The sequence below is a fragment of the Homarus americanus genome, unplaced genomic scaffold, assembly GCF_018991925.1.
Source record: "Homarus americanus isolate GMGI-L3 unplaced genomic scaffold, GMGI_Hamer_2.0 scaffold41366, whole genome shotgun sequence".
Lineage (NCBI taxonomy): Eukaryota > Metazoa > Arthropoda > Malacostraca > Decapoda > Nephropidae > Homarus > Homarus americanus.
The window spans coordinates 3081487-3108516 of record NW_024723541.1 but is presented as its reverse complement, the minus strand read 5'-3'; the positions used below and the strand labels follow the sequence as shown (position 1 = coordinate 3108516).

Here is a 27030-nt window from a genome sequence, read left to right as displayed (position 1 = left end):
GATTTGTATTATTTATTTTATGAGAAGTTCATGCAGAGTAAATAGTTTTCTAAGAGCATAACGACTACAACAGATTAATGATGTGAATCTCTCGGTGTCCTTGAATCGACGACAGACAAAATCGATGACTACATTTATAATCATTCAAGACTCTAAAATATCACGGAAATATGACAAAATTCAGATCGGTCCGAGTGTTTTGGAATTGACCGATTATCGTAATTATTTTCGATTGTTCCGTCAGTTATGATTAAATAAACTCCCTTGCTGTCCATTGAAGAAAACCACACACACTTCACAATACCCCTCTAAAGCCCATCTAAACTATCCTGCTACTAATAAGATTGGCTTTATATATTTTATAATTGTATCCCTAACTTTCTGTCCCTTGGCATCAAATCATAAGATTATTATTACATGAAACAAGATATAGCACAAAACTATTCAATAAAACCAAAATAATGTACCTTGTTACGAGTTGGGGATTTAGAATATAGTTAAAAGTCTACCCAGATCCCAACAGGTAACAACAAAATAAAAAACAAAGACAATCGGACTATAAAAGGGTAGACAAAGGATGCGAGTTTTTGTTGTGTATAATAAAGTACCATAAATTCCTTAACAAAATATTCAGCTTTCTATAATTTACCCTTAACCATACTTAACATAAACATTAACAGTATATACATATTTATACAACATACAATTTTGAAGCAAGTGGACGTGGGGGAGGCAATATAAGATTACAAATACTTAAGTGCGGAGCTGAGATGGCTGACGAGTAAGGCTGAGTATTGTAGAAGACGGTAGGTAGTCACTGCGCCGTAGGTTTCCAAGATAGGTGATCCTGTGGTCACTTCCCAGAGTGAACTGCTCTGTTCTCGAATTGGAGCTGACAAAGAAGACTTTGAGGAGGTGACGCAACAACCAGGATATGGAGAAGGGAAACCCCGGAGTGGTAACTAAGACGAGTCATACTCGTGTTTCGTCCCTAGATGGCGATGCTCGTGGTGCTGGGTAGGTAGATCATGACAATTGGTGGCGGGGTTCGTAACAACCTGAAACAGTTATATTACAATTTTCGTGTCAGTCTTAAGCATGAAATGATCTTTAACCTGACCACCATACTATAGCGTGTAAGGGAATGCATGACAAACTAGTTTACAGGCAATTACATCTTATATACCAACAAAAACAAACAATATATATATATATAACTAATATGTACCGTCTATATTACCTGTTATACGGCTCAGCAGCACCTGTACGTAGTGAGGCTGTCACTAACTCCTGCAGGGTGTCACTCGTGTTGATAATCCTCTCGCCACATTTCCTCACGCTGAGTTAATCGTCGCCAAGATTACAAATGGCAAGGCTGGCGTCAAAGGAAACGAAGTCTAAAGGTGGTATGATAATGAAAACCGGATTAGAATGTAAAATGACACATAGGTTCAGTACAGTGATAAACATAACTGGTGAACAGAATAGTGGAAAATATGATTGGCCCTAAATTAATGAAAATAAATATACTTTAACTTTAAGAAATCGAAACTTCGTTAAAGAGGCTTAGTGAAGGGAAGCCCTCAACGATGCCACGTTAAGGGCAAGGTTGCAATCACACCTGTGGAAGACGACTATAAAAGACGTGACAGTGACGCTTCACCTCACAACAACTCCTACGCAATCATGTTGGTAAGTATACCATACTTACACTTGCCTTATACAGAAGTTCTTTCTCAACAAATATAATATTATATCAGTATATTTTTCAATACACATTGTACAGCAATGAAATTTTACGTGCTCAGAAGGGACGCTCCACACAGAGGCATCCCTAGAATATTATTGTTTAGGTTCTTTCTCCTTGGGAAGGAGGAAAAGGTGGAGTTGCTGTTATATTATGGTAACTCACTGTGTCCTATTGGTGAGAGGGAAGTGAGCAATATGGGAAAGTTCATATAAGAAAAACATGTTTATGAAACCAATATAATCTCTAAGTGATCCTCGCTGCCTTGGTCGCCTTGACCACCGCTGCTCCCCAGTACAACTACAGTGGCTCTGATGAAGACTCCAGCGAGAGTAATGAAGTGGTGCCCATACTGAGAGACGACCGAGTCCTTGGCAACGATGGTAGTTACAACTTCGACGCGGAGACTGGCAACGGCATCGTCCTGTTACGATCTGGTTCTCCCGACGGTCCTGATGATTCAGTGGTCATATCTGGACAATACTCGCGAGTACCCAAATTAATGAAATGCTCCTCAAACAGTCTACTTATAAAACGAAAATGCTCTCTATGATGTAATCGGTAAATACTAATTCAATCCTATTACCGAAAATTTTTATCCACAGCTACACTGCTCCTGACGGCACTCCCGTCGTTGTGAAGTTCGTCGCCGACGAGAACGGCTTCCAGCCCGAGTCTGACCTGCTGCCAGTGGCTCCCGCCTTCCCCCACCCAATCCCTCAGTTCGTGCTGGACCAGATCGCCTTCGCTGCTGAGGAGGACGCTGCCCGTGAACGTGCTGTGGCTGCTGTTTCCTCAGAGGAAGTCAGCTCCCCTGTCCGGTACTATGACGCCCCTCAGTAACTGTTAAGATGTGGACACCTCAATATTTATTTATTTTACGCTTATTTGAATGGAAGAAATAAATTATTAAAGAAACTTGGATGTTTCTTTTTCGCAAATCCACCAGTTGCACATTAACCTATATATGAATGGTCAACCCAATACTGTAATCCAGCCCAAAGAGTTTCAGAAAATGTGAATAATTCGAAACAAAGTCTTGAGTCGGGTTCTGGCTTGCAGGTGAAGACGAAGGAGAGGAACGACCCGCACTGATAAACAGAAAGCAGAAGTACTTGATGATACTGTACATACACTTTCGTCTGTATGTACTAAAGTAGTCGCTGGACACGTTGCAAATTAAATCTGACTGAGTGAGAAACAACAACGTAGAATTAAGACTATAGTATAATCCCCAGCATCTGACAATACCATTTTAAACTCTTTTGTGAAGGAATTCAAACATTGATCCGCCACGACACGAAAGGTAGTCACGTTTAGAGCTGTTGGCACCCTTAGATTTTGTTGAACTTAGTTTGATATAGCACGGAAAGGCTGTAAAAGTGTCTTTGGTAAACTGAAACAATTATATAGACAATAAATAAAATCTATATCTGTTATTGAGGGAGTCAGTGAACAAGTGGAGTTTATGGGTGCTGAGACCTGCACACGTAACACGCGTAAATAAAATAGGCGTAACAATTATTTAAACATTATTTGTTCACCAGCCAGACAAACCCACACAGCTAAAACTGACCTCTACTTAATACCGTTAAAAGTAAATGAGCTAGTTACCAGGTGGTTGTTTAAGGGCAACTTTCATCATGAGTCTATTTTTTCATTAGCGTGTAAAAAGTAAACTTGTTTCTGACGATGCAACAGATGGTATTCCTTCAGGGTAAATATTATGGCCGTGAGGGTGTTGTAGGGGAGGGCCAAGGTCATGAAATTGGACGGTGTGGGTACCGGACTATATAAGACCTGACGGCGAGTACCAGTCATCAGTATCTCCCTACTCGAACCAACATGAAGTTTGTAAGTAGTGTGGAGCAAAAGCTATGTTGTTAATATTTGACAAATGTAGTTATAGAAACTGTGACGGTTTATTACCTGAATTAACAATTAACATTTTCTATGTTTCTCTCTGTTTAGTTGATCATCGCCGCTGTAGCCGCTGTGGCCGTCGCCGCCCCTCAGTACAGCTACGGCCCTCCTCCCAATGACTCAAGCGAAGAGGTTGAGGTAGTGCCTATCCTGAGGGACGACCGTGTCCATGAAGAAGATGGCAGGTACAACCTCCACGTGGAGACTGGCAACGGCATCGTCCTGTCCCAGTCTGGCTCTCCCGACGGTCCTGATGGAGCTGTGGTTAAAACTGGAGAATACTCGTAAGTATCTTAATTTATAGGAACAGTCAATACATTTTTTATATATATACGATTATTACAAGGTGTTATTTGTGCGGGTGAGTAGTAGAAAGTTTACCTACACATTTCCCAACAATCTTTTCACAGCTACACTGCTCCTGACGGCACTCCCGTCGTTGTGAAGTTCGTCGCCGACGAAAACGGCTACCAGCCCCAGTCTGACTTGCTGCCAGTGGCACCCGCCTTCCCCCACCCAATCCCTCAGTTCGTGCTGGACCAGATCGCTTTCGCTGCTGAGGAGGACGCTGCCCGCGCCCGCTCTGTTTCCTCAGAGGAAGTCAGCGCCCCTGCCCGGTACTACGGCTCCCCTCAGTAAATGATATACTATGTGCATTTCAGGATTTATTTATTACATACATATTTGATCAAAATAAATATATTACACTGAAACTCGGATGATTTATTTTACTTTCTCTTATCCAATAATTGCTCATTTGCAATATACTGTATGTGTTATTTATATCAATAACGTTCACGCCATTGAAAATATCCTCTTGTAAACATTTTGTTCTTTCAATTTATAATTCACATGAAATATCTGTGAGAAAGCAAATCCATTTTCATATAACGAGAGAGAAAGTTGTGTCGTCGATCTTTTATGACAGGAAGTTACATATTATCAGCATTAAGCAAACAGTAATACATTCCTTTATGAAGTAAAGGTTTTAGATTTAAAAAAAAGGTGAAGATGTGTTTATTGATCTCTTCAAGAAACATTCCCAAAATATAATCCAGAGAAGAACTAAGAATATGTTTCCTTGGGTGATATTATTAACACATATTATTCTGTTTCCATTGGGATTTTTCCACTCTACATTGTTAAGACAGTCGCCATCTATTACTTAAGTAAAAGATGGTGAGGACTGCCAAGAGTCGCCACACTGGACTGTCTTAATGCTTTGACTCTTTCATTAGAGGTTTGGTGTTGGGGTAACCACCCGGGAACAGTCAGTCAGATTGTGGTCTGTGGACAGTATGGCTGCCGGCTGTGGGTCTCACCTCCCTCCCCTCCATAGTGATGGGTACATTGTTATTTGTATTGTTTTAACTTGTGTTATAAGTATTCCTTCTCCAGTTAGGTTAAGTACTGTATATTGTAATCATTTAATTGTAGATTAATAGTGTTGTTTTGTCAACTGCTAAATTTTCGAACTGAGCAAACTTCCTATTTAGTTATTTTGTCATTATTGTTTCTTGTCTGTATTTTGATTAGTTTATATTAATCAAATTGTGATTTTACTTGTTGGTTTTCCTTCACCAATATCTGAGATTAACCAGTCTTTGAAAACGTTACATGGCAAACAGTTATGTTACTCAAGAACACACTAAACACTGCACCTCGGAGAGGCAAGATCTTCTTTGCTCCCGAGGTACTACGTGAACCTGACGATGCTGACCTGTGACCAGGCGAAGGTCGTAAGACTGTATCCAGTCACATGCACTTCGCGCAAGCAACTAAATCTCCTTGTCATAAGGAAGTTTTTTGACTCCTTTGGAATCAGGGGGGTGACAAGGGTCGTCCGCAGACCAGTGAGTGGTGGCCTTATCGTCACCTTCGCGGAATGGGGACAGGCCCAGCAAAGAGCCAACATAAAAGGATCCAGATACTAGTGGAAGCTCGCACAGAGGACAACTTGGTGTTGGGAGTCATCTCCCACACCGAGATAGAACACCTTGAAAAAGAAGAACTGGCCGAGCTGATCGGAGACCAGCTCTCAATAGTACGGAAGCTGACAAGTGCACTGGTTGGCTACCCCAAGAATCTACCAAGCACCGTATTGCTGGGATGGGAGAACATCCCAGTAAGACCATATGAAAGAAGACCAACAAGGTGTTACAAATGCCAGAGGTATGGCCATCTGGCGGGGAAGTGTCGAGCTCGGGAGGTCTGTTGCAGTTGCAGGACACCCGGGCACCAGCACACCAACTACTCGGTGGCCGCCAAGAAATGCTCAGCTTGTGGTGGCCCTCACTCCTCCTCCGACCGGGAGTGTCCCAAGTGGAGGGAGGAGTGTAGAGTGACTGAGATGTGAACCAAGGAAAACTGAGCCACAAGGAGGTTCTTCTTGTAGTGAAGACCGAAGAAAAGAAGAATCAAGACCCCAACAAGACAGAAAAAAAAATCAAGACCCCAAGAAGACCACAGAAAAGAAACCAGAATTAAACAAGACCGAAGAAAACGATTTAGTAACATTAACATCATCACCGTTTTTAGACGTTTATGAGAATATACCAGAACAAGACCAAGAAAGAAGAATGCCAATTGAAAAGTAAAAAGAACAAAAGAAAGAAGTCCAAAGAAAATGACTCAGGAAACAAACAGCTTCGGCCGAAATAGCCTAACGGCGAAGTGACCAGTATTCCCCAAACAACTTTCAACTTTCAAGAACCCAACGAAAGGAAGAGTTAAATATTTGTCTTCTCTAATTTCGACGGGATAACTATACCTCCCGTTTAGTTAAAATATTTCTGAATCCTCACAGATCTGTCATAGCAATAATAAATTAAAAAATATATATATTTTTTCAAAAGGTGTTCATTGGCATTAACGTTATACGCAATTGTTGGATATGAGAAGGTAAAGTAAATCACCCGAGATTCAATGTAATTATGTATTTTGTTCAAATATATATGCAATAAATAAATCCTGAAGTGTCGGCATCATAACGGTTACTGAGGGGAGCCGTAGTACCGGGCAGGGGCGCTGACTTCCTCTGAGGAAGCAACAGCCTCACCACGGGCCCGGGCAGCGTCCTCCTCGGCAGCGAAGGCGATCTGGTCCAGCACGAACTGAGGGATTGGGTGGGGGAAGGCGGGAGCCACTGGCAGCAGGTCAGACTGGGGCTGGTAGCCGTTCTCGTCGGCGACGAACTTCACAACGACGGGAGTGCCGTCAGGAGCAGTGTAGCTGTGAAAAGATTGTTGGGAAATGTGTAGGTAAACCTTCTACTCCTCACCCGCACAAATAACACCTTGTAATAATCGTATATATATAAAAAATGTATTGACTGTTCCTATAAATTAAGATACTTACGAGTATTCTCCAGTTTTAACCACAGCTCCATCAGGACCGTCGGGAGAGCCAGACTGGGACAGGACGATGCCGTTGCCAGTCTCCACGTGGAGGTTGTACCTGCCATCTTCTTCATGGACACGGTCGTCCCTCAGGATAGGCACTACCTCAACCTCTTCGCTTGAGTCATTGGGAGGAGGGCCGTAGCTGTACTGAGGGGCGGCGACGGCCACAGCGGCTACAGCGGCGATGATCAACTAAACAGAGAGAAACATAGAAAATGTTAATTGTTAATTCAGGTAATAAACCGTCACAGTTTCTATAACTACATTTGTCAAATATTAACAACATAGCTTTTGCTCCACACTACTTACAAACTTCATGTTGGTTCGAGTAGGGAGATACTGATGACTGGTACTCGCCGTCAGGTCTTATATAGTCCGGTACCCACACCGTCCAATTTCATGACCTTGGCCCTCCCCTACAACACCCTCACGGCTATAATATTTACCCTGAAGGAATACCATCTGTTGCATCGTCAGAAACAAGTTTACTTTTTACACGCTAATGAAAAAATAGACTCATGATGAAAGTTGCCCTTAAACAACCACCTGGTAACTAGCTCATTTACTTTTAACGGTATTAAGTAGAGGTCAGTTTTAGCTGTGTGGGTTTGTCTGGCTGGTGAACAAATAATGTTTAAATAATTGTTACGCCTATTTTATTTACGCTTGTTACGTGTGCAGGTCTCAGCACCCATAAACTCCACTTGTTCACTGACTCATCTTACTAACAGATAAATACTAAAATGTTTTATATTCTGTTTTAGTCTACCACATTTACTTATTATAACCTTCTCAGGCTGTATCAAAATAGGTTCAATACAATTTAAGTGAGCCAGCAGCACTATACGTGACTGGCTACCCTCTCAAGATTGAATGTTGTCTTGTGCTCGGGATTCAGAATCTTTAAATTCCGCTAACTTGTTTTCCTACTTAATCAATAACAAAGAAGTCACATTAATTCTATAAAAAAATCATATTCCATTTGTACTGACGTGGAAATTTAGAATGTTCGTGGAATTATCAAGTGCTCGATTTTTTAGATCTACACGCGGGATCGATATAAGTAAAACTGTATTGTGTTATATTTTCATACAACATATACTAAATATAACACAACCTAGATTGGTCTTTTTTACTAATGAGAGAACAATGCTTATATCACTCAATATTCCTTCCTATTTACTAAGATGAACTAGTAGACTCGTGTGTTCCTCTGCCACATGTAGGCTCAGTTTACAATAGTTTAAGTTAATAAAGTGTTAATCATAGCTACAGAATCAGCCGTTCTTCATATTGCTGGTTTATTAATTTATGTCAGGTAAGTTAGGTCTCCGGTGATGAACATTTGCTAGTATTTACAAACTCCGTGAATAAACTAGATGCAAGTTTAGAGTTTTTATCTATAGGTCAAAGTTTATATTGAGGGATCCTGATGATAACTGATTTGCATAACTTAATTCTAGTTCAACAAAATAATCGTTTCTTTACGTGTTCGTTTCAGTTTCATATACAGGGGGTTTTATTGTCTTCATTATGTACAGTTTGTTTCCGTCTGGCAGCGCTTCTCAGTTTTAAATTAAACGTTTCCATTATTGATGAAACTCACTCATCTATGACGTCATCACTACTCGTGGTTGTGGTTGTGCTCTTTATAGAAAATATATTGTCATTTCCATTGTATTTTGCGTCTTAGCACTCTGAAGTCCATCTCCTGTTAATTTTCTTCTTTAGAAAAATTCGCGATGAAAAATCATTTGTTTTTACGAATTCAAACAGAGGGATACTAACATATTTTCTTAACAAAAATACCTTTTGGGTTTTTCTACTAGCTACTGTACTGTGTATAATAAATTGTCACGAAAGAATAAAAAAAAAAAAAGATTTTGATGCTGCAGAAGTGGGTTGACCATTCTTATTTACGGTTAATGTGCCACAGGTGGATGTGTGAAAAAATAAGAGAAATATCCAAGTTTCTTTATAATTTATTTCTTTCCTTCAAATAAGCATAAAATAAATAAATATTGAGGTGTCCACATCATAGCAGTTACTGAGGGGCGCCATAGTATCGGACAGGGGAACTGATTTCTTCTGAGGAAACAGCAGCCTCAGCTCGGGCGCGGGCAGCGTCCTCCTCAGCAGCGAAGGCGATCTGGTCCAGCACGAACTGAGGTATTGGGTGGGGGAAGGCGGGAGCCACTGGCAGTAGGTCAGACTGGGGCTGGTAGCCGTTTTCGTCGGCAATGAACTTGACAACTACGGGAGTGCCGTCAGGAGCAGCGTACCTGTGAACAAATTGGTTGGACATGTGAGTTTGAAGCGTAGCATTTTCTAGTTACTCAACAAATGCCATGCAGGTGTAAAATATGGGAAGGATATAATTATGAATTATCCTATAATTCCGTTACTTACGAGTATCCTCCAGCCTTGACCACAGAGCCATCAGGGCCACTGGGAGAACCAGACTGAGACAGGATGATGCCATTGCCAGTCTCCACGTCAAGGCTGTACGTGCCATCTTCTTCGTGGACACGGTCGTCCCTCAAGATAGGAACTACCTCGACCTCTTCACTGGACTCTTCACTGGACTCTTCAGAAGAGGCACCGTAGGTATATTGAGGGGCAGCGATCTCTTCACTAGAATCTTCGAAAGAGTCGCTGTCTTCATACTGAGAATCGTCAGCCTCCTCACTAGATTCTTCAGACTGGAAGGCGTACCTGTACTGAGGGGCGGCAACGGCCACAGCGACCACAGCGATGATGATCATCTAAATAGAAAGACAAAAAACAAATTATGAACTTTCTCAAAGAAAATAAAAAAGTATCGCAGTTTCCATACAGTATCTTTCCAAGTCAAATATTGATCGCTGAGCTACTTACAAACTTCATGTTGGCTGCAGTTGAAAGATACTGATGTCTGATCCTCGCCGCCAGGTCTTATATAGTCTCTGGACCTTCGACCTCCCCTAGAAAACTCTTATGACCCTAATGTTCACCCCGAAGAGACACTCCATGTAGTAGCCTCAGTACCTGGTCACCTTTTTGCACACCAACAAAAACTGTTAATAGAAGGTTCCCTACCTGGCAACAGACTATCTCGCTACCCTCACTTGTAGTTTTAAAGGAGCGTTTCTGTCTCGCCGAAATTTATTAGATTATGTAGTAGTCGCCACGAACACAGACTTACGACCCAAGTGATCCTACCCCCGCCCTTCCAGTTACAAAAGTGGGACACCCTCATACTAATTTTACCCTGATGTTATACTCACTCCTTATATCCATGTTCTTAGTGACTCAGGATTCTTATTTAATAATTAAGGAAACTTAAAACTTATTTAAGAATAACGTGCATTAAGTACTTCGATATGGCAGATAGAATTTGATTTTGAGGTTTATACACACTCAGGAGTAGGTTCGTCTACACCTCTGTTTGAATCTGTACTAAAACCAAATGAGTATTAAGACTACCGGCGATCTATGGGTAAAACAAGCAGCTCGGATACTCGGGCGGGTAGGCGGACTTACCTCAGTTGTTTTAACAGAAGAGATACGAGTCTTGAAGTTCCATCATTAAGTCTTTGTTTCTACAATACACATCAAACGCCTTTTAGAAGTAAATATATTCTTTCTTAGTACTGATAAAATAAACTAACTCCTAACATTCTGATACCGAGCGACTTTCATGTATAGTTACATCAGAGTCTGGGTAAGAAAGCAACAAAAAATAGTGACACATTATATTGTTTTAATATTATATAATAAATACATTAGACAACGTTGTTCTTCTGACCCGCTACTCGGCGATACCGTAGGTGTGGTGGGGGACCTCATCTGATTCCTGGGAGCGAGCAGCGTCCTCTGCAGCAGCGAAGGCGATCTGGTCCAGCACGAACTGAGGGACTGGGTGGGGTAACTCGGGAGCCACTGGCAGCAGGTCAGACTGGGGCTGGTAGCCGTTCTCGTCGGCGACGAACTTCACAACGACGGGAGTGCCGTCAGGAGCAGTGTAGCTGTGGAGAAAAATGGTTAGAAATAATATTGTGTTCAGCATTAACTAAGCAAATCGTATAGATTATATTTGTTTTATAAGTTGGTGATTTGAGGAGCATTTCATTAATTTGGGTACTCGCGAGTATTGTCCAGATATGACCACTGAATCATCAGGACCGTCGGGAGAACCAGATCGTGACAGGACGATGCCGTTGCCAGTCTCCACGTCGAAGTTGTAACTACCATCGTTGCCAAGGACTCGGTCGTCTCTCAGTATGGGCACCACTTCCTTACTCTCGCTGGAGTCTTCATCAGAGCCACTGTAGTTGTACTGGGGAGCAGCGGTGGTCAAGGCGACCAAGGCAGCGAGGATCACTTAGAGATTATATTGGTTTCATAAACATGTTTTTCTTATATGAACTTTCCCTTATTGCTCACTTCCCTCTCACCAATAGGACACAGTGAGTTACCATAATATAACAGCAACTCCACCTTTTCCTCCTTCCCAAGGAGAAAGAACCTAAACAATAATATTCTAGGGATGCCTCTGTGTGGAGCGTCCCTTCTGAGCACGTAAAATTTCACTGTAGTAAAATGAGCATTGAAACAATTACCAATTTAACTCTCTCTCTTTCTCTCACATAAACATTTCGTTCCTACACATCTCCATAAAAAATAAAATGCCAGAGAACGATAATATAAAGAGAAAGAACTACATCTACCCTGTATTTGGCTTATTAGATATTAATGCATATAATGATATAACTATTATATTTGAGAGAAGCGAACCCATGAAGATGATATACAAGCTATAAGATTATGTGTTCCATAAAGGAGTCCAAAGAAATGAAGAAATACTGATATAAAATTGGATTTGTTCAGAAAGGAAACTCCATGTAGAGGGTAAATGGAAGTATTCTGTACTTACCAACATCAAGGGCGGGGCGTAAGAGTTGTTGTGAGGGCGGGGCATCACTCTCAGGTCTTTTATAATCGCCTTCCACAGGTGTGATTGCGATCTCGCCCTTAACGCGGTGTTGTTCTGAGCTTCTCTTCACTATATGAACAATTGCCTCTGGTTTTGCCTCTTTGACGGAGTTTTGATTTCTTGAAGAGATAGAAAAGCGGAGATTCATATTAATTACTTCATCAGTTACTTTTGAATGGTAAACGTCTTTTATGTATTGGCCTTGTTGCTGTTTTTCATAGTAATATTTTTTTTTTGGATAATGCGAGTAACAAACCCAAAAGGACATTCAATTTTAAGATTATCGACATCTTCTTATCATATAGTTATCGTTAATTTATCTACTATATCATATCAGTCATCCATCATTGTGTTCCTTTACTGTTCATCTAATAGAAAACGTAGAAACAAGTGACTCGATGTGAAAGATATTTGTATCGGCTAAAAGGTGATGAAACTCTACGGAAATTCACATAAAAGTTTTGTATGTTACCACTCATGTATTCAATTCGCCAAAGACTGAAATTAGTGTATCTCAGTGTTAAATTTTCATATATAAACATAACAGAAATACGAAATCTCCTTCCTATGACGATTCTTTACAAAAACATAAAAAATATCTTTGCGCTATTTTGCCAAAGAGATGCGAAAAGGTAAAAGGGGGACTAGCTGTTTATTGGTCTTTCTGGATGTCAAGAAGTGTAGCTCTTCTAAGATATGTCCCAGGCGTGAAATGTTGACGCTATTAAGGTTTATTGTTAGAACCGCAATGACGGTATAAGAGAGAAGACCTGATGCGAATAACCACTTAAAGGGGACACCAATCAACTAAAACAACAGAATGTTCACGAAAACATTACTCTAAAACCTAAATGCATTTAACTCGAATTTTTCTGCCAATACCACCAACATGACCATATTTTCTGGCAGCGTGTCTTAAATTCATATAGAAACACTTCATGACTGTAATGATTTACATCCTAGTGTAATAATTATGGTGGATGTAAACAATGGTGGATATACGAGGGTTAATTAAAACATCCAGATTTCAGTGTAATTTAATAATTTGTTAAAATTATATGAGCAATAAATAAATCCTGAATTTCTCTCAGTGTATCAGTTACTGAGGGACGCCGTAGTTGGGGGCAGGGGCGCTGACTTCCTCTGAGGAAACAGCGGCCTCAGCGCGGGCGCGGGCAGCGTCCTCCTCAGCAGCGAAGGCGATCTGGTCCAGCACGAACTGAGGGATTGGGTGGGGGAAGGCGGGAGCCACTGGCAGCACGTCAGACTGGGGCTGGAAGCCGTTCTCGTCGGCGACGAACTTAACATCGACCAGAGTGCCGTCAGGAGCAGTGTAGCTGTTGTGAAAAATTGACTGTGAACGCAAGTAACTACTCATCATAGACCATTCAAGTTATGCATACTAAGGAATGATAGTTTTTATATAGCCGTAAAACACACTTAATAAGACTTTTAAAATAATATGTGAAAATGGGTATATTTGTAAAATATGACAATGAAATCTTGGGAGGGTTTCTAATATGAAACATTTCGATACTTACGAGTACGATCCAGCTTTAACCACAGCTCCATCAGGACCGTCGGGAGAGCCAGACTGGGACAGAACGATGCCGTTGCCAGTCTCCACGTGGAGGTTGTACCTGCCATCTTCTTCATGGACACGGTCGTCCCTCAGGATAGGCACCACCTCAACCTCTTCGCTTGAGTCATTGGGAGGAGGGCCGTAGCTGTACTGAGGGGCGGCGACGGTCACAGCGGCTACAGCGGCGATGATCAACTAAAAGAAAAGAAACAAAACATCATAGTTTTGAAAATGTGAAATGACAGAATAACAGCACATTATTGTATATTCTTATATAGGTCAATGACAAGCAGATATCTTTCAAACACCACTACTTACAAACTTCATGTTTGTTCGAGTAGGGAGATAATGATGACTGGTACTTGCCGTCAGGTCTTATGTAGTCCGGTACCCACACCGTCCAATGTCATGACCTTGGCCCTCCCCTACAACACCCTCACAGCCATAGTATTTACCCTGAAGGTATGCTACATATTTGACTGTGAGTAAGTGGTCTACTTTTTATAATGTCGTACTGAAAGTTACCCTCAACAGCTACTTAACAACCGGCTGAGTTTTTATCCTCACCGGTGGGAATAGTTTTGTCCTTTGGGTTTAATCTTGTATAAAAATATATATCTCAAAGAACTCTTGACTACCTGTGACATTACAGAAGAAGTTTATTGGGCTTAAAAGAAATATTTTATTGAAGATAGGACTGAAATAATTATCACAGTCAAGATAAATAATGAATATATCAATCTTTAAGACAGCCTTATCGTTGATGACCAATCCTGAGAGCTGAAGGAGTTATACATAAAATCTGGTCCTCAAGTGTAGGTCAAAGACTTTCACTCGTAATAAAGCATCTGAACCTATGTGGACCAAAAATAAATACAAGTTTTATGATTATATTTGAAAATTACCATTATGGGTGAGAGGCCCTTACTATGTGGTGTATAGACCATTATGGGTGAGAGGGCCTTACCATGTGATGTATAGACCATTATGGGTGAGAGGGCCTTACTATGTGATGTATAGACCATTATGGGTGAGAGGGCCTTACCATGTGATGCATAGACCATTATGGGTGAGAGGGCCTTACTATGTGATGTATAGACCATTATGGGTGAGAGGGCCTTACCATGTGATGCATAGACCATTATGGGTGAGAGGGCCTTACTATGTGATGTATAGACCATTATGGGTGAGAGGGCCTTACCATGTGATGCATAGACCATTATGCCTTACTATGTGATGTATAGACCATTATGAGGGGCCTTACTATGTGTATAGACCATTATGGGTGAGAGGCCATGTGATGTATAGACCATGGGTGAGTATGTGATGTAGAGGGGCCTTGCTGTATAGACCATTATGGGTGAGAGGGCCTTACTATGTGATGCATAGACCATTATGGGTGAGAGGGCCTTACTATGTGGTGTATAGACCCTACCATGGGTGAGAGGGCCTTACTATGTGATGAGAGTATGGGTGAGGCCTTACCATGTGATGTATAGACCTTACTATGTGAGAGGGCCTTACTATGTGATGTATAGACCATTATGGGTGAGAGGGCCTTACTATGTGATGTATAGACCATTATGGGTGAGAGGGCCTTACTATGTGATGTATAGACCATTATGGGTGAGAGGGTCTTACTATGTGGTGTATAGACCATTATGGGTGAGAAGGCCTTACCATGTGATGTATAGACCAGTATGGGTGAGGGGCCTTACTATGTGATGTATAGACCATTATGGGTGAGGGGCCTTACTATGTGATGTATAGACCATTATGGGTGAGAGGGCCTTACTATGTGATGTATAGACCATTATGGGTGAGAGGGCCTTACTATGTGGTGTATAGACCATTATGGGTGAAAGGCCTATATGTGATGTATAGACCATTATGGGTGAGAGGGCCTTACTATGTGATGTATAGACCATTATGGGTGAGAGGGCCTTACTATGTGATGTATAGACCATTATGGGTGAGAGGGCCTTACTATGTGATGCATAGACCATTATGGGTGAGAGGGCCTTACTATGTGGTGTATAGACCATTATGGGTGAGAGGGCCTTACTATGTGGTGTATAGACCATTATGGGTGAGAGGGCCTTACTATGTGATGTATAGACCATTATGGGTGTGAGAGCATTACTGTGATGTATTATGGGCCTTACCATGTGATGCATAGACCATTATGGGTGAGAAGGCCTTACCATGTGATGCATAGACCATTATGGGTGAGAGGGCCTTACTATGTGATGTATAGACTATTATGGGTGAGAGGGCCTTACTATGTGATGTATAGACCATTATGGGTGAGAGGGCCTTACTATGTGATGTATAGACCATTATGGGTGAGAGGGCCTTACTATGTGATGTATAGACCATTATGGTTGAGAGGGCCTTACTATGTGATGTATAGACCATTATGGGTGAGAAGGCCTTACTATGTGATGTATAGATTGTGTTTTTCTAGGGGGGATCCTTCCATTGTTGCTCTACCACAGGCTCATACACGTACCAACAAATTCATACTTGACCACTCTGGAGGGTTGTCCACTTTTTACGTACTAGAATATCAACTATTCGGCTAAAATAAAGTTAGGGTCGGTTGACAGGTGACCTTTGTTGGCAATTTGTGTAAGGAAGGTCACTCCATCAGACAATCCTATGATTGTATCTTGAAAATTTTATCTATTGACATTTTTAAAGACAACTCGTGATTTTGGTTAACTTAAGAGTCGTGTTGAAAGTTATTCATATCTGTGTATGGATCTTGAGGGAAATATTCTTCAATGTTCGCTGACGATAAGATTTTTTTTTTACCGTAATGGTGATAAGGAGACTTGATCCTTACTCTAAATAATTTTAAGTGTAACTGAAGTAGATGATACCTTTTGACAGTATATATGTATATATTTCTTCAGCTGTAGGCACTATAAGAAAGTTCTATATCAGTTAAAAATTATAATATATAAAGGCGTCGGTGTTGGCTGTAAGGATACTGTCAATAAATTTTACTTTAGTTTAATAGTTTTTTATATACATAAATCATTAAACAATAAAATAGAAAATGCATGAGAGATTATCACAGATTCTTTACTTGTTCTGACTTTTCATTCCTGATTGGAAATGTAGTCAAAAAACGCAAAAAAATACAAATAACCTTCATTATTTCCCCAGTTTCACTCTTACACTGTGGGCTCAACCTGTCAGGTTAGTATTAAATACACAATTATATTCATAGGTTTAGATAATTATACATATGTTCGATCAGTTAGGAGGTTCAAGACCGCCTGGCTGACCATACATGACTAGTCGACAAAAACTGGCCACCAACTGTTTTTTATGAGAACGTTAAAAGGACGACCACCTGTAAAAAATACGGCACAAAACCACGAAAAAATCTTGACCCATTTAACGTCGATATAACTGACAAACTGGATACCGAGTTTTAACACAGAGGACATTCTTGATAAACGGAACAAACAATGATACCATTTACTAGTCCTCAATGATATCCAAGGTGCTGACCACAGTTGAATGGCTCCTTGTTGTCATATACTGTACACAGACAATATGTGTCCATGGTCAAATAATCCTTCTTTACCATTAAACAACTAGCTAACTTGACCAGTTTTATCAAAATTAGTAAAATCGTTTAAGAGATGTGTGGTTTATGCAGATGAGCAGAAGGGGGTTAATGGATTAGCCATTTGCCATGTAGCTGCTTCACGGCATAATTCAAGATCACTATTTTAATTAGGAGAAAATATAGAGCAGCTCTTGGCCCTTTGGAGAGTGTTGTAGAGGAGGGTCAAGGTCAGGACATGGGACATTCTGGGTAGAGGACTATATAAGACCTGACGAGCGACGGCGAGTATCAGTCATCAGTATCTCCCAACTGTAGCCAACATGAAGTTTGTAAGTTGGGTTGGTCTGAGGACAACTTGCTCATTGTTAGTATATATTATATCATAAAAATCACCTGACAGTTTTATCGTTTCACTTAAACAAAGATGTAATATATGTTTTATTCTCTCTTTAGATGATCATCGCCGCTTTGGCCGCTGTGGCCTTCGCCGCCCCCCAGTACAGCTACGGCCCTCCCGAAGGCACAAGCGAAGAGGTCGCTGCCCCTCGGAACATCCCTATTACCCCAATTGAAGAGTCCAGTGAAGAGGTCGAGGTGGTGCCTATCCTGAGGGACGACCGTGTCCACGAAGATAATGGCAAGTACAGCTTCGACGTAGAGACTGGCAATGGCATCGTCCTGTACCAGTCTGGTTCTCCCGACGGTCCCGATGGAGCTGTGGTTAAAGCTGGAGAATACTCGTAAGTACCGAAAATGATAGTAAAATTCAATGTAACAATCATTTGTGAAACTGCTGCAAGTTAATCACTTTGTGAATGGTTATCTTTGTATTTATACCCATTTCCTACATACAGCTACACTGCTCCTGACGGCACACACGTCGTTGTGAAGTTCGTCGCCGACGAGAACGGCTACCAGCCCCAGTCTGACCTGCTGCCAGTGGCTCCCGCCTTCCCCCACCCAATCCCTCAATTCGTGCTGGACCAGATCGCTTTCGCTGCTGAGGAGGACGCTGCCCGCGCCCGCGCTGAGGCTGTTGCTTCTTCAGAGGAAGTCAGCGCCCCTGCCCCCTACTACGGCGCTCCTCAGTAGCGTTTATCATGCGAGAACTTCAGGATTTATTTATTATTTATATATGTGAACAAAAGAAGTAAATTAAACAGATAATCAATTATTCTACTGTTTTCTCATTTTCTTATAATCATATGAATGTCTCTGAAATCCCACTCTAGGAGGAGATAATCAGACAAACAAAAGCCCTGAATATTTAGACCAAAACGTACGGTCCTCTTCAGTCCTCCTACTGTGAAATCTCAGTGTTATGATTTCTCTGTTATTACATCATTTGTCCAGATATATGTGTCTATCCGTTACGATCTGGTGGAATAACTTTGATTATTAAGACAAAACAGAAAACGAAGCAGTGAAAAAATTTAAATGGCAGTTAAATACAGATGAAAACTTCAGTTTATGTGTGTGTGTGTGTGTGTGTGTGTGTGTGTGTGTGTGTGTGTGTGTGTATGTGTGTGTGTGTGTGGAACAAAAATAACATGTGTGATAGAAATTAATATCATACTAAGAAACATGTTGCAGTCTATATGTTAGTATCTTAACCTTGAAACTAACGCTGAAGCTTCAAACATTCTCACTAAAAAGAGTAAAGAAGTTTTAATCGGTGACGTTGCCCAGAGAACACCCTTATAATATTCACCATTTCACCTAAGAACTCTTGATCTGTCGCCGCCATTTCTTCTCATCAAAGTGAAACGATCTCCCTGCAGTGATTCGGAAGCAACAGGGTTTTACAGCTTACAATATAAAGTGTAAATTAAGTTTTACAAATAAATTAAGTAGTTTTCTATAGTTCTCTTCAACAAAACTTCCTGTTACCAGATTGTACAGTAGATCTTGCTAAACATTATTTTCACTTAAATTAAGTATACCATCAGACTAATAGTACGGTGCTAAACAACGTGTAAAGCTCCATATAGATAAGATGGATAAATATTCATTCTAGGATTCAAATGTAGAATTTAAACTTATTATTAGGAAGTATTTACAAGTGCTCTTATTTCATCTTTGTCGCTTATAATCCTTCCATGGGCCAAACCTTCCTGGCTTTAATTTCTTCTCGTGATATATGAAACTAATTCTTTTTAGATATTATTGTTAATATTTTCTTTATCGGTAGTTTCAGTGTTCAGGTACATAGTGGAACACAGTTTAGTCTTAAACGAGAACGGTTAAATACTCCTCAATTAAGACAAGGGTGATGATAGTAACGGGAATAACAACTTACTACTACTACTACTACTACTACTATCACCATTATTACTATTACTATTTTATTAATAACAGTAATAATAATAGTATTACCTCTGCTACTTAGGTGAAGGTGGGCGTTAGGATGTATCGTAGCCGTGTTTGTCCAGCTGATCTGTCCATGTCTACTTGCACATACTGGAAAAACAAGAACAAATATAAAGCAGAGTGACTAGTTTCCAGGACACGTGGCTGATAGACTCTATTGATTAAGAAAACATCTCGAAATCAACGAAGGTGATTAACAAATCCTTATATTTCCCTGGGACAAGAAACACTACAGTACGGAGACAACAGCTGGTAGAAGAACACGCATAAAGGAACAAATCTTGGTCAGATATTCTGTATTTAAGAAGTTAAAGCCTCTGGAATATCTTTCACCACTGATTTCGTAACGTTAGGTAAGTTATGATAAAGCGTACACGTTGACTTACACTAGAGGTCACGAATTGTTCAATCCTCGTTAATTTAAAGTGTGACTGTTGTCTTGGCGACAGTTTCTACACATTTAAACAAATTCACCCCTAGGTGGCGGCCAGCCTCGTGAGGAGGTTTAACCGTTGTGGGAAGGCGCCAAGCACTGTCGTGCACACTCTTACAAGAACATCGATGATTCATATGAGGTATTTACGATGCATGATGAGTATTGATATATTTTCAAAGGGATACTCCAAAGCCACCCATTAAAAATGAATTGAATATTAAAATATAACTAAGAAAACTTTAATTGTAGGATGTTTAAGGATTCACATTTAAATCTGGAGATGTATATTTAAAATATAAATATAATAATCACATAGCGATCACTGAAACAATCCTGAAAGACGAATATGCACATCCTCTCTTAAGTCTCTTTGGAGTCCTCGGCACTGGCGCGGGCAGCGTCCTCTGCAGCAGCGAAGGCGATCTGGTCCAGCACGAACTGGGGGATTGGGTGAGGGAAGGCGGGAGCCACTGGCAGCAGGTCAGACTGGGGCTGGAAACCGTTCTCGTCGGCAACAAATGTTACTTCAACTGAAGTGCCGTCAGGAGCAGTGTAGCTGTATAAACATTGAAATTAGAATTAAAATTAGAATATATCCGCGATTTAATGAATATACACAATACTCATACTGTTGATAAAGGCTAACCCGTTGAAATGTAACTCCATCTATATACTTACGAGTATTGTCCAGCCTGCATGACTGCCCCATTGTTACCGTCGGGGGAACCGGACTGAGACAAACGGATGCCATTGCCAGTCTCAACTTCCACGTTGAACCTTCCGTCCTCCTCGTGGACACGGTCGTCCCTCAGGATGGGCACTACCTCCACCTCCTCGCTGGAGTCCAGAGCCGCTGGGGCGCTGAGGGTGAGCTGGGGGGCGGCGATGGCCACGGCGAACAGTAGCATCTACAGGTAAAATTATAAGTTATGATGTTTGGTTGTATGTGAAAGTTGTTTGCAGATTTGTGGAACATGTTAAACTATTTTATAATTAATCTAAATATAATGTTATAACAATCAGAAGTGATAATAAAGACCTTAAGGATTTTTAAAAGATTTTATGAGGAGGCAATTATTAGTATGATGTAGACTCACGAGCTTCATGGTGAGTGTGTATGGTGAGTACTGGTGAATGAACTACATCTGCCCGGCTTATATAGTCCCTCTATCCCCGCGATTTCCTTCCTGACCTTGACCACACCCGTCGCCACATGCTAATGAGGTAATTTCCTTCTCCCTAATTATTTTTTCCTTCGGCTATATAAAATAACACCAAATCAAATTTCCTGTCTTATTCCAGTAAAGCAGGACTTACAATGTATTGGGCGTTCTAGCAGCTTTTTAACATGCGGGACTTCATCTTGCTCTCTTGGCAACACTGGGGGTCCGCAGTTTTTGTTAACCGTAGTATTTCTTTTATCATATGCGGTCAGGAAGGACATGTTACTGGTCGTTATGGTCTCGCTCACCTTCTCTCTGACCTCGATATCTGTTGCAGCTATTTCTGACTATTTGTGAAAATGTAAATATTTGGAAACCTTCTCCAAAAGAATTCTACAATTAATGGATGACTTCATTGAGTTTCCTGTAATCAAAGCTAAAGTTAATAATCCATAAGAAGAATATTTCTTTGTCTCTCTGACTATTCTGTAGATGTTATTATAAGTAACAAGAGGAGAACGACAGTATTTATGAGGTGAATTAAACACAACCAATTTTATCAAAAGAGGTGAAAACTACGATATGTATTGGATGTGGAAGGTCAAAATAATGTTATTTGTACTACCAATGTTGTATTTATTGGTTGAGGCACAAACATCTCATGAGCCTTTTGATATGAATACAGCGGGTTTTTTATATAATAATACTTATTAGTTTATTGTTATTGTCATATCCTCAAGTCACTTACCGTCAATAAACTTCAGACAAAATACCGACTAATATATTCTCTTGAAAGATGTAACCTAAAGAGCACTACAGCAAAGGATAACTTCACAATTAATTACTTGTTGTGTAAATATAAGGTCGGATAAGTTGCTATGGCTTGACGGGTGCCATAGAGGTGGGCCACCAACTTGTGCTCTAAACCCGTTTACTATAGTTATAAAAACTGGAGGGTCACCTTCGCTGCTGCAGAGGACGCTGCCCGCGGCAGCGCCGAGGACTCTGATGAATCCTAAACTTTCAACCACAATTTCATTCATCCTCCTTGGGTACCTGAAGCAAAATTTCACTGTTTAGCATACAGACTGTATTTATTTGAAACTATAATAAATATACGAAGAACTTTACTTATGCGTTATTCATCTAATTTATGCTGAATGTACCAATAAAAAAATTCATTATCATATCATTGCCAGATTTTTCAACATATCTTAGAGAATTTTTTATTCGAAATCTTCTATGAAAGTACTAACACATACATAAATGTTAGACACAGACTCGCATTATTATTATAAATAGGAGCTACTTGGTAATACAGCTCTTAGTTGCTGGGAAATGTTTCGTGATCTAAAACCAAAAGTTTGTTGTTTAATAGACGACAACCTTCCCGTGTGTCACGTCTTGGCAGCTTCTGTCCGGCAGTCGACTTTCTTCAGGTCTGGTACTCAAGATTTATCCTCCTTTAAAACAAAAAATCCCTCGATGTCTCCCATGGTGTTGTTGATGAATATTCTGTGTCAGGATCTGAAAATAATGTCTTATTTGTAAAACAAAAACTCATTACTATTAACCCTTCAGTGGCTCTCTCACTGACGGCGCACATTTCCCCGCCCGAATGAATCTGTATCTTGGAGTAATAAGATCAGTTAGATCGATTGTACTGCAGTAACTTAACCAATATGACATTTTATGGGACGACTCCAACAGAATAATGGTTATTAGCAAATAGCGGAGAATACTCGTACGGTTGATGCTATTAATTTACGAATTGCCTACCTGCAAACAATTTGATAAGAATTAAAATTTTCTATAACTATAAAGGATCCTGTGTGTCAGTCGGTCAGTCGTCAGTGCCATATCTCTAACACCATGAAACCTACAGACCTGACACTTTGCAGCTGGGAGTTGTTATCTGGGTGTTACTTCTCTAATTCAGCTCCACAAAATAATGTAAGGGGAGGAGTGACCCGGGGCCATACAATATGAGGACATTTGCCTCATCGTAAGCCCCCCCCCCCCGGCCCTGTGGGGACGACTACACCAAAAAATGACACTGTAGATGATAGTGTTGTAGATGAAGTGTAGTAGATATTGTAGTTTATGTATTGCACATAATAGTGGCGTCACGAACAGGAGCTATGACCTGCCCCTCAAAAATAAACCTGGGCAACGCCGGGTTCCCCAGCTAGTAACATATACAGTATACATAATAATTGTGTGCTTAAAAAAAGCAGCTTATAATGAACCCTCTAAGCAACAATCAACACGTGGGATGTTATCTTGATATTGGATGCCGTAGCCAAGTGGATGCCGCAGCCAAGTGGATGCCGTAGCCAAGTGGATGCCGTGTTCATCTCCTGCCGTAAGGTTCCTGGTTCACGAGCTGGTCACCCCTAAGATATAAAACTGAGTGACTAGCTTTACAGTTTGGACGTGTGCTGTATCTACACTGACTCTACCAGGCCGACGGAACCCACTTTTACTTAGATAAATGTAGGTTGTAGTAGAATCAGGATAAGTTATTGAAATAGGCAAGTTTCATGGTTAGTTTTATTTTCAAAATTAATATCATAAATATAATTGGTTGGTAATAGATAATTCACTATAGGAATCAAAAGCCGATGAAACAGATTTGACTTTGAAGCTTTAAGACTCCTCTGAGTCCTCGGAGCGGGCAGCGTCCTCTGCAGCAGCGAAGGCGATCTGGTCCAGTACGAACTGAGGGATTGGGTGGGGGAACTCGGGAGCCACTGGCAGCAGGTCAGACTGGGGCTGGTAGCCGTTCTCGTTGGCGACAAATATCACTTCAACTGGGGTGCCGTCAGGGGCGGTGTAGCTGTAACATTCAAAACATTTACGTTCGATGTAATTAATCATAGTGACTACAATAAATGTTATTTATAATCAATTAGGGACGTGACTGTTACCATAATTTTTAGTTACAGACGCAAGATGTATACGTAAACAGAATTAAATATTTTTCAATAACAATATGATAAAACAGTTATATTTCCTCTATATACTTACGAGACTCGTCCAGCCTGGATGACTGCCCCATTGTTACCGTCGGGGGAACCGGACTGAGACAAACGGATGCCATTGCCAGTCTCAACTTCCACGTTGAACCTTCCGTCCTCCTCGTGGACACGGTCGTCCCTCAGGATGGGCACTACCTCCACCTCCTCGCTGGAGTCCAGAGCCGCTGGGGCGCTGAGGGTGAGCAGGGGGGCGGCGATGGCCACGAAGAACAGGAGCATCTAAAATCGAGTAGAGTGATATACATATTTTGCTTTTCCGTTTTTCATTATAATAGTTCAGTCTTGTATTAAACAGAGGTGTAAATGGTGAAACAGCCATTATTATAATGCAAAATTATAAATAAACACAATAATATTAAAAAAAACGACATAACCATGACAACAAAGACTACACCAATAATAGCATTTTTGCTACTCACAAACTTCATGGTGAGTGAGGCTGATGAGTACTGATGCCTGACCTACTGTGCCGGGTCTTATATAGTGCTGTCCTCCAGTGACCATCGAATTAACCTTGACCTTGCCTGCCATCACTGGCTAAGGAGAGCCTCTTGTGTCCCTTTCTATAGTAGATTTCAGGTTAGTTCGATTCTGTCATACAATACCAAGGAATAAATTTTGTACACTTAGCTTTAATGTATAATATTTTAGACAAATTTAGTTTATTGTTCTGTAAAGCTACTTTCATAAACATTCCTTATCTCTTGTCAAGTCTCGTAGAAAGGTGAATGTCCAGTTTTTACTGAAGCCTTTTAATGGACCTGTATGGCGGCTCTTTGAATATATTATTCTTATCTTTCGCGACACTATAACATGTAAAGAATAAGAAGGATTTTCTTCTATATTATACTTCTTGTGTTCTAACTTGTATTCACTTATAGTTTGTGTATAATATGTCGAGATCCTCTGCTGAAAATATTGGTACCGGCTTGTAATATAGTGAAACCCTTTGTTGTTGACTAATTACTCCGTCAAGGTGAGGCAAGGCGTCCTGAAACCCCTTAAGACTCCAGAAGTCGGTGGAAAATAAACATTATATTCCCCAGTCACTCGTCTCCCCGCCAACACATTACCCTTCCTATACTCTCAAGCCCTGTATACGTCTCTCCTCCACCCTTCCCTCACACCCTTATATTCACTCACAATTATCCATCTCCCCAAATTCTTAACCTAACTCTTCAACTCTACTTAACCTTTAAACCGATAGGCCTTTCTTGTATCACGTAGGGACACACCTTATCCCTATCTAGATGATGTGTATTTGGTTGTTGAAACAAAAGCGTCAGGGTGAGGCTGGATGTACGTATATGTAGTAGAATTATGTCACAGCAGTTACAGGACAGTGTCAACAGCCATATTCTCTAGACAAACTTAAGATGTGTGCACGCCAAGACAACTATAAAAACACTGCTTCTAACACCCACGCGCACACACTCACACACATGTACACATTCACACGTACACATACATCCAGTCAGGGTTCAAAGCCAAACTTAACCCGATGGCCCAGAGCCCGTAAAAACTAAAGCCAGCCGTCTTGACGAACCACTCCCCAAATCTTACCTCAGTCTATACTTTGGGGTACAGGTCGACAAGTTAATATAACATGAAAGCACGTTAACTTTGACTGTTTCGTGAGCCCAATGCAGAGTTCTCCTGATTGACTGACTAATGTCTTTCCCACTTGAGGGAGTTTTTCCAAATAAACGTTACGATACGCTGCCGGACGTACGTTCAGCCGCGCACTAACACACCTCTGATTAGTTCATGGTTACCATTATTTTTATTACCGACTTTGAAACCATGAACCAAATATTTGATATATATACATTTATTTTTCACCAGGTCAAAGGTCACGCTTAGAGTAAGTAAAAAATGCTGAGGAAAGATAAGTTTAAAAGATGTAATTACCAAACTTACCTATCCTTAACTTAAACTAACGTACCCATAACTTATACTAACCTATCCTTAACTTAAACTAACGTATCCTTAACTTAAACTAACCTATCCTTAACTTAAACTAACGTACCCATAACTTATACTAACCTTCCCATAACTTAAACTAACCTTCCCATAACTTAAACTAACCTATCCTTAACTTATATTAACGTACCCATAACTTAAACTAACCTATCCTTAACTTAAACTAACCTATCCTTAACTTAAACTTACCTACCCTTAACTTATACTCACCTACCCTTAACTTAAACTAACGTACCCATAACGTAAACTAACCTTCCCCTAACTTAAACTAACCTACCCTTGACTTAAACTAACCTACCCTTAACTTATACTAACCTACCCTTAACTTATACTAACCTACCCTTAACTTAAACTAACGTACCCATAACTTAAACTAACCTTCCCCCTAACTTAAACTAACCTACCCTTGACTTATACTAACCTACCCTTAACTTAAACTAACTTACCCTTAACTTAAATTAACCTCCCCATAAGCTAACATAACCTAATCTCCCTCCAAAGCCAATAAACTTAACTAATAAAACTTTACATAACCAAATTAAGCTAACCAAACCAAAACCTGCATTATCAGCGCGGAATCTTGGGTAGGGTTCCGGGATCAGGGAACCGTCTTGCCTAACTTGGGGTACAGAGTCATTAGCCAGATGCTGTTGTCCGTCGGGCTTTAGTGAGGAAAAAAAAAATATATGAGCCATCACCCTGCAGAACGTGTTATGTGTCGTCATCTTCTACTAACACCTGGAAGCTTCATCGTTCCGTCCGAGATGAAGCCCTCAGCTGCCTCCTATAACCCCCTCTTAAGATCATATAAATAACACCTTTC

The 27030-nt window shown here is 40.6% G+C and overlaps 8 protein-coding genes across 10 annotated transcripts; 3 read left to right on the top strand and 5 right to left on the bottom strand.

Annotated features, from left to right (window-relative positions):
• The first annotated feature begins 124 nt into the window (after positions 1–124).
• On the top strand, positions 125–2590 carry LOC121863632 (cuticle protein AM1199-like). Its single transcript, XM_042362385.1, has 3 exons — positions 125–218; positions 1999–2233; positions 2353–2590. The coding sequence occupies exons 1-3, from the start codon at positions 125–127 to the stop codon at positions 2588–2590; spliced, it is 567 nt and encodes a 188-aa protein (XP_042218319.1).
• Positions 2591–3532: 942 nt separating this feature from the next.
• On the top strand, positions 3533–4383 carry LOC121863559 (cuticle protein AMP1A-like). Its single transcript, XM_042362258.1, has 3 exons — positions 3533–3601; positions 3719–3954; positions 4081–4383. The coding sequence occupies exons 1-3, from the start codon at positions 3593–3595 to the stop codon at positions 4307–4309; spliced, it is 474 nt and encodes a 157-aa protein (XP_042218192.1). The 5' UTR covers positions 3533–3592; the 3' UTR covers positions 4310–4383.
• A 2208-nt stretch (positions 4384–6591) lies between these two features.
• Positions 6592–10035, bottom strand: LOC121863555 (cuticle protein AMP1A-like). Of its 3 annotated transcripts, none has more exons than XM_042362252.1 (3): positions 9949–9958; positions 7028–7263; positions 6592–6901 (listed from the first exon to the last, which is right to left on the bottom strand). In XM_042362252.1, the coding sequence occupies exons 1-3, from the start codon at positions 9955–9957 to the stop codon at positions 6664–6666; spliced, it is 483 nt and encodes a 160-aa protein (XP_042218186.1). In that variant the 5' UTR covers position 9958; the 3' UTR covers positions 6592–6663. The 3 variants fall into 3 exon arrangements, with proteins under 3 accessions (XP_042218186.1, XP_042218185.1, XP_042218183.1); XM_042362251.1 differs by lacking the exon at positions 9949–9958 and adding an exon at positions 7381–7449; XM_042362249.1 differs by lacking the exons at positions 6592–6901; positions 7028–7263 and adding exons at positions 9038–9353; positions 9481–9836 and having other exon boundaries at positions 9949–10035.
• Positions 10036–10861: 826 nt separating this feature from the next.
• LOC121863631 (larval cuticle protein LCP-17-like) lies at positions 10862–12194 on the bottom strand. The gene is made up of 3 exons (XM_042362384.1): positions 11987–12194; positions 11199–11433; positions 10862–11078 (listed from the first exon to the last, which is right to left on the bottom strand). Exons 1-3 carry the CDS (start codon positions 12192–12194, stop codon positions 10862–10864), a joined length of 660 nt encoding a protein of 219 aa, XP_042218318.1.
• Positions 12195–13071: 877 nt separating this feature from the next.
• LOC121863558 (cuticle protein AMP1A-like) lies at positions 13072–13969 on the bottom strand. Its single transcript, XM_042362257.1, has 3 exons — positions 13947–13969; positions 13588–13823; positions 13072–13383 (listed from the first exon to the last, which is right to left on the bottom strand). The coding sequence occupies exons 1-3, from the start codon at positions 13953–13955 to the stop codon at positions 13146–13148; spliced, it is 483 nt and encodes a 160-aa protein (XP_042218191.1). The 5' UTR covers positions 13956–13969; the 3' UTR covers positions 13072–13145.
• Positions 13970–17512: 3543 nt separating this feature from the next.
• Positions 17513–18389, top strand: LOC121863557 (cuticle protein AMP1A-like). The gene is made up of 3 exons (XM_042362256.1): positions 17513–17543; positions 17668–17954; positions 18069–18389. Exons 1-3 carry the CDS (start codon positions 17535–17537, stop codon positions 18304–18306), a joined length of 534 nt encoding a protein of 177 aa, XP_042218190.1. The 5' UTR covers positions 17513–17534; the 3' UTR covers positions 18307–18389.
• Positions 18390–20287: 1898 nt separating this feature from the next.
• Positions 20288–21140, bottom strand: LOC121863565 (cuticle protein AMP1A-like). Its single transcript, XM_042362266.1, has 3 exons — positions 21118–21140; positions 20699–20928; positions 20288–20576 (listed from the first exon to the last, which is right to left on the bottom strand). Exons 1-3 carry the CDS (start codon positions 21124–21126, stop codon positions 20381–20383), a joined length of 435 nt encoding a protein of 144 aa, XP_042218200.1. The 5' UTR covers positions 21127–21140; the 3' UTR covers positions 20288–20380.
• Positions 21141–23722: 2582 nt separating this feature from the next.
• On the bottom strand, positions 23723–24753 carry LOC121863659 (cuticle protein AMP1A-like). Its single transcript, XM_042362412.1, has 3 exons — positions 24644–24753; positions 24214–24443; positions 23723–24022 (listed from the first exon to the last, which is right to left on the bottom strand). Exons 1-3 carry the CDS (start codon positions 24650–24652, stop codon positions 23833–23835), a joined length of 429 nt encoding a protein of 142 aa, XP_042218346.1. The 5' UTR covers positions 24653–24753; the 3' UTR covers positions 23723–23832.
• Positions 24754–27030: the final 2277 nt, after the last annotated feature.

Excerpts from the sequence above, each read along its gene's own strand:
- LOC121863632 (XM_042362385.1), top strand. The coding sequence starts at position 125 with ATGACTACATTTATAATCATTCAAGACTCTAAAATATCACGGAAATAT. Across the intron at positions 219-1,998 it reads TTTGGAATTGACCGATTATC|TGATCCTCGCTGCCTTGGTC; the intron begins GTAATTATTTTC and ends ATAATCTCTAAG. Across the intron at positions 2,234-2,352 it reads GTCATATCTGGACAATACTC|CTACACTGCTCCTGACGGCA; the intron begins GCGAGTACCCAA and ends TTTTATCCACAG.
- LOC121863559 (XM_042362258.1), top strand. Across the intron at positions 3,955-4,080 it reads GTTAAAACTGGAGAATACTC|CTACACTGCTCCTGACGGCA; the intron begins GTAAGTATCTTA and ends ATCTTTTCACAG.
- LOC121863555 (XM_042362249.1), bottom strand. Across the intron at positions 9,354-9,480 it reads GTCAAGGCTGGAGGATACTC|GTACGCTGCTCCTGACGGCA; the intron begins GTAAGTAACGGA and ends ATTTGTTCACAG.
- LOC121863631 (XM_042362384.1), bottom strand. The coding sequence starts at position 12,194 with ATGAATCTCCGCTTTTCTATCTCTTCAAGAAATCAAAACTCCGTCAAA. Across the intron at positions 11,434-11,986 it reads ACGCCCCGCCCTTGATGTTG|TGATCCTCGCTGCCTTGGTC; the intron begins GTAAGTACAGAA and ends ATAATCTCTAAG. Across the intron at positions 11,079-11,198 it reads GTCATATCTGGACAATACTC|CTACACTGCTCCTGACGGCA; the intron begins GCGAGTACCCAA and ends TTTTCTCCACAG.
- LOC121863558 (XM_042362257.1), bottom strand. Across the intron at positions 13,384-13,587 it reads GTTAAAGCTGGATCGTACTC|CTACACTGCTCCTGACGGCA; the intron begins GTAAGTATCGAA and ends TTTTCACAACAG.
- LOC121863557 (XM_042362256.1), top strand. Across the intron at positions 17,955-18,068 it reads GTTAAAGCTGGAGAATACTC|CTACACTGCTCCTGACGGCA; the intron begins GTAAGTACCGAA and ends TCCTACATACAG.
- LOC121863565 (XM_042362266.1), bottom strand. Across the intron at positions 20,577-20,698 it reads ATGCAGGCTGGACAATACTC|CTACACTGCTCCTGACGGCA; the intron begins GTAAGTATATAG and ends ATGTTTATACAG.
- LOC121863659 (XM_042362412.1), bottom strand. Across the intron at positions 24,023-24,213 it reads ATCCAGGCTGGACGAGTCTC|CTACACCGCCCCTGACGGCA; the intron begins GTAAGTATATAG and ends TGAATGTTACAG.